We start from the raw sequence: 8,392 nt of genomic DNA, 5'->3' as shown, positions 1-8,392 counted from the left end.
TACAATGTTCCTATGGCGATAAAATCACCTAACGACACATTTCTCAAGACATATCCCTGTCGTTAAGCAATGCATGACTATACTAATCTCTCCTGCAGTTGCTCAGATGGGATGAGCCACCTGTTTGTGCGAGGACCTTGGCTGCTAGGCTGGAAGCCTCATACGTCTCAGTGCATCTTCCCCTCCAGGTAATGGTCTCTGCTACCATCCAAGCTGGTTTGGAGACGTGAACCAGACCAATAAAGGGCAGGCTTTGGATGATCATTTTTTCATTAGGTTCCTCTCCTCCCCCACACTAGATCCCTGGGTGTCCTGCTGTCCCCTCACATGGAGAAACCTCAGCACTGGAAGAAAGGACAAGGTCTTTATTATTCAGATACATGCAGCCACTCCTCCAATGTCCCCTCTCCCATAGGACAAGTCCAGCTGCTCCAGGCCCTCCCCAGGGTCGCTATTAGGTGAGTAGACATGAATGATTGTGTGTGGGGAAGATAATTCATGGGCAGGATGGGAAAAGAATTTGGTGTCCAAGGCCATTAAGTTACGAGGTCAGAGGGACGGTTGAGTGTGGTGGTCAGCAGGGGTGAAGAATCGTGGGGGAAATGGAGTTAGCAGGAAGGGCAAAGAGCCCCGCACCAAAGCGCCAGGGCCAGTGCCAGCCCCACCCCCCAAGTGAGAGACTCCAGGCCCCCAGCCCCACCTCTCTCAGAATGAGGGGCAGGAGACTCCTCTTCACCCTTCTCACGCACAGAGAAGATCCCGATTTGTCTGGTGTGGTTCAACAAGGAGCTGGAAGGTTGGGCCACACAGCCCTGAATGCCCATTGTGGTGGTTACCCCACCTAGAGGGAGAAGACCAAATCAGAAAGGACACAAAGTACAGCCCAGCCAAATTCGTGAACCCAGGAGTCCAGGCCCCAGACCCTCCTCTCTCACTCCCAGGAGTCCAGGCCCCCAGTCCTCCCTCCTCAGATCAAGGAGCCTAGACCCCTAGGCCATCCTCCTAGACCTAGGAGTACAGGACCCCAGCCCCTCTTCCCTCAGACCCAAGAGCCCAGAGGCCCAGCTCCTCAGACCCAGGAGTCCAGGCCCCCAGCCCCTCCTCCCTTAGACCCAGTACTCTACGCCCTGAGTCCCTCCTCCCTCAGACCCAGGAATCCAGGCCCCGAGTCCCTCCTCCCTCAGACCCAGGAGCCCAAGCCCCGAGTCCCTCCTCCCTCAGACCCAGGAATCCAGGCCCTGAGTCCCTCCTCCCTCAGACCCAGGAGCCCAAGCCCCCACCCCCTCCTCCCTCAGACCCAGTACTCTATGCCCTGAGTCCCTCCTCCCTCAGACCCAGGAATCCAGGCCCCGAGTCCCTCCTCCCTCAGACCCAGTACTCTATGCCCTGAGTCCCTCCTCCCTCAGACCCAGGAGTCCAGGCCCCCACCCCCTCCTCCCTCAGACCCAGGAGCCCAGGCCCCCACCGCCTCCTCCCTCAGACCAGGAGTCCAGGCCCAGCCCCTCCTCCCTGAAACCCAGGAGTCCAGAGCTCCAGCTTCCTCCTCCCGCAGTCCCAGGAGCCCAGGACACCAGCACCTTCATCCTTGGGGCCCTGCTTGCAGCACTCACCTCCTGAGAGACTAATGTACCCATCATAACAATGAGTGGTGCCCCTGGGGCAGGTCTTTACTGGGGAGTCACTTGAGCAGGTTCCCAAGGGCTGCACACAGGTAAGACACTGCTGGTCTCCTGGCTCAGGGGCACCTGGGGAGCAGAGAGAAGGTGGGGGTACGTGACTTTGTGCTCAGAGCAGCCGCCCACCTTGGACCAGAGTGTCTGTGTGTCTGGGCCTCATTTCTCCATGGCCCTGGATCCCATACCTTGAGGAGGGAGGGAGTTCAGCAGGACGCTGCTGCTGCTGGCACCATTGCACAGGTCTGAGGAGCAGAAGTGGGCATAGGAGGCCACGAGCACCCCAGGAGGGGCTGAGTGGATGGAGGTCTTCTGGGAATTTTGAGCCCCAACAGCGCTGCAGCCTTTGCTCCACACCAGGGTCGATTTGAGTCCTAAGGGTGAGAGGGAAAGCTGGGCTGGGGGACTGGACAGCTCCCAGGGCAACAGGGGCTCCAGAACTGGACTCCCTGCCCTCCACAATACCCCTCAGGCAGAGGGTGAATGCCCTGATCACAACTGCATGGGTCATGTTTAGCATGGGGCAAAGACGGAGGCCAGGGCCTGGGTCCTCCCCGAAGCTCTGCCTCCTCCCAGTTCTCACTCAAACGTCACCTTCTCCATGAGTCTCCCCTGAACACTCAGCTTAATGTTGTAGCCTTCACCTCACTTTTCCTAGCCAGATTTCTCTCCAGAGCTGGGATCTCCATCCCTATACTTTGCTGCTTTTTGTTTGTTTCCTGTTTCTCAAGGTATACAAAGCTGCAGGAATACAGATGGGATTGGATCTGCAGCGCCTAAGACAAATGCTGGATAAACATTTCCAGACTGTATGAAGCCACTGAGATTCCTCAGTGTTGGCACAGTTCTCCGCCCTGGGCAGGGATTACCGCATACATCGTCACCCCACCCAGAAAGGCAGACACCGTCATTCTCACTGCTTCACCCCCAGTTTTCATAAGGGGAATCTAAGATCCAGAGAGAAGAATAGTTGAATTGAAAATTGCAGATGTGGAGGAAACGGAGCAGGAAATTCAGGGGAAAGAATCCAGTGGGGTGGAGGGAGCTGCCAGGGACCTGGGACAAGTGTTTGTCTTCTACCTCAGTCCACGCACCTACATCTATGAGCAGCAGCGTCTCCTGACACACCTGGCCCGCCTCGCACATCACGGTATTAGACATGGTCCATCCAATGGGTACTTGAGCCAAGTTATCATCCTTCCGCAAAGAGTTCCCCCGATGGCAGGTCAGAAAATCTGGGGAGAGGAAACCCAGGGTCTGTGTAAGCCAGGAACCGACCATGTCTGTCCCTCCAGGTCCTCAGCTAGGGAAGGTGATCTTGCTCTTGAGTCACACTCCAGGTGACCAGGCCACGGAGTCCCTCAACCACGGATTCAGAAAGGACTTGGGAGTCCAAACCCCGCCCTCATTGTTCCCCCTGTTTCTACTTGAACATCTGCAGGGACATCCTCTCACAGCCCTGTGGGAATGGTTGTTCCTTGCTTCAGAGCTGTGAGACCAATGGAAGCTCTTCCTTATCCTCTGCCCATCTCTCCTTCCCCATCTGAACTTCAAGGTCCTCATTTCAATAACAAGGAAGACAGCCTGAGACCTTTCTCATACCTTTCAGTTGCAAAGCCCTATGTTCCAAACAAAAGATGCGGAGGGCCAGGGTGGGCTGAGCACTGCCTTTGCACCTGGCTGACGTCACTGCTTCCCACAGATCCACCTATCTAAGGTCCCAGGGAGCTCAGCTTATCTGGGATGCCTCATTTCCCCACAGCACCCCAACAGTAGGTGGGGCGATCACAATCAGCACCCTCATTTGCAACAAGGGAAACAGGCAGGATTGCTCAGTAGCCGCCTGTGCCACACAGCTTGTGAGCAGCAGAGGTAGGCTGGGAACCCAGGGACTCTGGACCCTCAGGGTCGGGGTTGAGGGCAGGACAGAGACAGGTACTGATGACCATCCTCGGCTACCTTGGCCCTGAGGCCCTCAAGGCTCTAGTGTGAAACCACAGCCCCCGGCCTTCCCTCATGGCCATGACAGAGCAGGGGGCATCTGTCCCATGATGCGGGGACTCTTAGACTGAGCCCCCAGCTTCCACCAACACACGCGACCTGCAGAACTGATGCCACCCCGGAGGGCTGCTCATTTGCATGCTTCACAGATGACAAAATCAAAATCATGGCTCCTGCTCTCTTCTCCCACCCTTCTCTCCCCACTCCCATCTCCCCTACTTATACCTGTGGTGGCTCATCTCTGCCAGCCTAGCTGAAAAGGTTGGTGTTGTCCTTGACCACTCCCTTTCTCTCCCACGTTGTGTTCCTCAAGAAATTCTACTGGCTTGAGCTGCAGAAACTCTTCAAAACCCAACCTCACGTCACCACCTCTGCTGCTTCCACCCAGGCCAACCCCCCTTGGCTCCCACCTGACTCCCGGGGCTCTCCCTGTGCCTGCCTGCCCCTCTTCCCCTTGCTGCATTCTCCGCCCACCAGGCAGAGGGAGGCTGGGTAAACCTAAGTCAGTTCATGTCACTCCGCTGCTCCGAAGACTCCAGGAGTTCCCCATTCTGGAGAATAAAATTCTAAGCCCTTTCAATGGCCCGGGAGGCCTGATAAGATGCGGCCACCTCCCCGCTCCATGCAGGTGTCCTACTCCACTCCCTCCATCACTCTGCTCTGCACAGGTGCTTCTGGCAGGCACTCACCCACCTCAAGGCCTTTGCATCTGCTTCCGCCCCCTGTCTGCAACCATCCCCTCCTCTTCCCCACATCCAGGGAAAGACGTTCCATGAGATATGGAGACTTCTGATCCTCATGTGAAGCTGAGGCTGGAAAGCTGTTTCAGCGGCAGAGCAGGGCCTGGGACCCACGTGTCCCTGATTCAGACGCGGGCTCTTCCCTACTCTCTCACTGGGACCGCTGCCCAGCTCCTCTAGGGGCAGCCAGGGCCTTATCTGCCCAGGGCTTCTTGGTTCTTCACAAGGGGCTGCTGCCATGGCCCCTTTTAGTAACCTGTGTCCTTGCACCCAGCCCTCCCACTGCTGTGGCTTCTTATAAGCGGTTCTATCACCCTGGAGCCTCTTCTCTCCCACAATTGGTCCCCAACATCTTGTTGTTCCCCCAGTTTCTGATGCCTGGTCTTGTGATGCTCACTGTCTGCTAAGCTGCTGAACTGCACTTCACCAGGGAAGGCAAAACAGCCTCCAAGATCTGGCTCCAGTGTTAAAAGAATATGAATCTGTATTAACAGCACCGATTTGTACGTAATAGCTGTGTTTTGTGTGGTGTGTGTGTGTGTTTGTGTAGTGTGTGCACACGGGGTGTGAGGGTGCATGCATGATGTCTGCAGATGTGTGTGCTGTGTGTGAGTGTGTAGTATACATGTGAGGGGTGTGGTTGTATGGGGTGTGTGGTGTGTTCATGGTATTTTTGTGTGGTGCATGCATGTGCAGACATACTATGTGTGATGTATGTGGTATGTGTTTTTGTGTTTTGCATGGTGTGTGTTCTGTGTATCTGTGTTTTGTTTGCATGTGGTGTGTGTGTGTTTGTGTAGTGTGTGTGCATAAGGTATGGGGGTGCATGCATGTGTGCAGGGGTGTCTGGTATGTGTAAGTGTGTAGAACATGTGTGTGGGTGTGGTTGTATGGGGTGTGTGGTGTGTTCATGGTATGTTTGTGTGATGCATGCATGTATAAACATACTGTGTGTGATGTATGTGGTATGTGTTTTGTGTGTTTGGTGTGGTGTGTGTTCTGTGTATCTGTGTTTTGTTAGCATGTGGTGTGCGTGACATACCAGGTGTGTTGTGTGTATTGTGTGTTGTGTGTGGTCTGTGTTGCATGTCCAATATGTTGAGAGGGAGTGTGTGTGGTGCCTGACATGTAGTGTGGATGCCACATACACACTACATGTACACATAGTAATTGTGCAATTCTGTGATGCATTTGTGTGTGTTGTGCATATTGTACGCTCTGTGTGTGTGTGTGTGTGGTATGTGATGTGTGGTGTGTATGTGGCATGGTGTGATGCTTTGGTGTCTCCTGTGCTTATTGTGGGCTGCGTGTGTGGCATATGTTGCATCTGATTTGTTTCTGAAATGCCTTCTGGATTATCAGTGTCACCTGGTCCCAGAGACCAGGGCCAGACCCTTAACACCAGCATCAGTCAAAAGGAAAGATAAATGGCTCAGACCCTGCCCTTCCCTGTGCCACAATCTTAAATGGCTCCCCTGCCTTCAGGAGACCGTCCACCCCTGAGTCTGGCTTTTCAGGTACTTGAGCGACCACCAGGTTCCCACTTACCTCTCCCGCCCCCACCAGTATCCATTCCAAAGGCATGCCAAGTCATTTCCTCCTCAGCCTCACACCTGCTGTGCCTTTGGCTTGGGGCAGCTCCCTCCTCGACCCCACACCCACCTTGTCCACCTGGAAAACTTCTAATCACCCCCAATCCCAGATGTACCCCCTCATCTTGATGAGTCCTTCTCAGGTGGAGTGATGGACTCTTCTTGAAAACTGCAGGCTCACTCCCACCTCTAGGCCTATGCAGCTGCTACACACTGTTCCCTCTGCCACCAATGTCCTGTTCCTCTTCTACCAATAAGCTGTAGGTCATCTTTAACACACAGTTCACAGGCCACCTCCTCTGTAAAGCCCTCCTTACTCTCTACCCCAACAACATCAGTATCTTCCTCCTCTGAGCTGCCCCAGGCCCCACATCCCCATTTGCAACAGCCCTGATCACCTCAAGCTGTGACTATCTGTGTCTGTGGCACCTGCCTCTCCTAGTCCTGGAGGCCCTTCAGGTAGAAACAGGGTCTGACTCATTAGGGGGCTTTGCACATCTTCACTTGAGCAAACACCTCCTGGTACCCTTCCTGAGCCGGCTCCTGAGCTACCCAAGGCTGGAAACCCTGGTGCCAGTGATACCAAGTCCCTGGCCTCGGGCTCCCAGCCTAGCCAGGGAGAAACAGCCAAATACACAGAGGAAGGTATGCGGAACTCACACAACTCCCTCTTCTAAACTCTAAGGGGTAGCTTGATGGGGGCAGACAAGGAAACAGAGGCACGGGTAGGGAAAGACTTTGCTCCTAGGAGGGAAGCTGGGATCCATATAAGACCCCGGCCTCCTCAGCATGGCTTCCCATTGCCTTGGAGCCCTTCTTATGGAGACATTCCCTGGCACTCTCTTCCATGGCAGTACCTAAATGGGGAAGGGGGGACCCTCTTAGTGTCCTCTTTAACTCTTGCTTTCTCTGTCATACCTGAAGTGCCCTTGATTTTCTGATGTTCTCTCCTGTACAGGCAAGGCTGCTGGGGCACTCCAGCACCATGGGCAGGACCAGGGCTGGTGAGGCTGGCAGAGAGGCTATGGTGGCCTAGGGAAGTGGGAGACCTAGGGTTATGCAAGGCCAGGGGTGTGGAGACAGAGAAATTGAAGTAACCAGTCACTCTCAGCAGCATGAGAGCCAGCAGGGGCCCCAGCACTCACTGTTGCCTAAAGTCTCATGCCAAGCAGCCCACCCTGCACCCTTGACCTTCCTCCTACTGGCTTTGGTGTGATGGCTCTGGATGCCCCACGTGTCATCGTGCCCTGAGGCTGCAGTGCAGGGCACAGCCTAGGGGTGGGACTCACCTTTCGTATTGCAGTTCTCAGTCATGCGCACGGGCCCAATTTCCTGTGTCCCATTGAGCAGGTTGCAACCTGGCTGGGGCAAGCATCCCTGGACTCTCAGATTGGAGAAGATGCCTCCTGCAGAAAGGGGGAGCGAGGGAGAGTCAGTGATGCTGCCTGAGGACCACTCAACCCTCAGAGGCAGGCATAGCTCCAGGAAGCCAGGCCCACCCTCCTCTGGGTCTCATGCCTCGCCTCAGCTCACCCTCACTCCCCAGAGACTAAGATCTCAGTCCCCAGACCTTCCCGTTCAGTCCCCTCAGGGATCCCGATGTCCCAGGCTTACCTCCCCTGAGCCTGAGGAGGCCATTATAACAGTGCGTGGTCCCCTTGGGGCAGATCTCTTCTGTCGTTCCCTCCGGACAGTCTTCCATAGACAAGCAGACTGGGCACCTCAAGGATCCTGGGTCTAGGGAAGTGACAGACAGAGTGAGGGGGCACTGAGAGGGCACTGGATTTGATCAGATACCTTCTGTGCACCCCACTTTTGCTGGCCTCAGGAGTCAACCTGCTCAGTCTTCCCAAAGGGGCCTTCTGCAGCTCCTATCATGAGATCTAGATGTGGGAAAATAAAGAAGTGTAACCTATGAAAGAGGAAGGGAGAGAGAACAGGAGGTCTGGATAGAGGCACCAGGACTGGGTACAGAAAGTGGTCTTGGCTGGGCGTGGTGGGTCTCGCCTGTAATCCCAGCACTTTGGGCGGCCGAGGCAGGTGGATCACGAGGTCAGGAGTTTCAGACCAGCCTGGCCAACATAGTAAAACCCTGTCTCTACTAAAAATACAAAAATTAGCTGGGCTTGGTGGCTGGCACCTCTAGTCCCAGCTACTTGGGAGGCTGATGCAGGAGAATCGCTTGAACCCGGGAATCGGAGGTTGCAGTGAGTCAAGATTGCACCGCTGCACTCCAGCCTGGTCAACACAGCGAGACTATGAAAAAGAAAAAAGAAGAAGAAGAAGAAAGAAAGAGAGATAGAGAGAGAAGAGAAAGAAGAAAGAAAGAAAGAAAGAAAGAAAGAAAGAAAGAAAGAAAGAAAGAAAGAAAGAAAGAAAGAAAGAA

At 54.6% G+C, this 8,392-nt stretch overlaps 1 protein-coding gene across 1 annotated transcript in view; it reads right to left on the bottom strand.

The window, feature by feature from the left end:
- Positions 1 to 345: 345 nt before the first annotated feature.
- CD177 (CD177 molecule) overlaps positions 346 to 8,392 on the bottom strand; it is a 9,647-nt gene continuing 1,600 nt past the window's right edge. The window contains exons 4-9 of the mRNA XM_025366851.1: positions 7,621 to 7,743; positions 7,296 to 7,412; positions 2,768 to 2,908; positions 1,862 to 2,047; positions 1,611 to 1,745; positions 346 to 841 (exon numbers count right to left, since the gene is read on the bottom strand). Of these exons, the coding sequence (XP_025222636.1) occupies positions 609 to 841; positions 1,611 to 1,745; positions 1,862 to 2,047; positions 2,768 to 2,908; positions 7,296 to 7,412; positions 7,621 to 7,743 (935 nt within the window). The 3' untranslated portion in view covers positions 346 to 608. The remainder of the gene's footprint in view (positions 842 to 1,610; positions 1,746 to 1,861; positions 2,048 to 2,767; positions 2,909 to 7,295; positions 7,413 to 7,620; positions 7,744 to 8,392) is intronic.

The sequence above is a fragment of the Theropithecus gelada genome, chromosome 19, assembly GCF_003255815.1.
Source record: "Theropithecus gelada isolate Dixy chromosome 19, Tgel_1.0, whole genome shotgun sequence".
In the NCBI taxonomy this organism is placed as follows: domain Eukaryota; kingdom Metazoa; phylum Chordata; class Mammalia; order Primates; family Cercopithecidae; genus Theropithecus; species Theropithecus gelada.
This window is presented reverse-complemented; position numbering and strand designations above follow the sequence as displayed.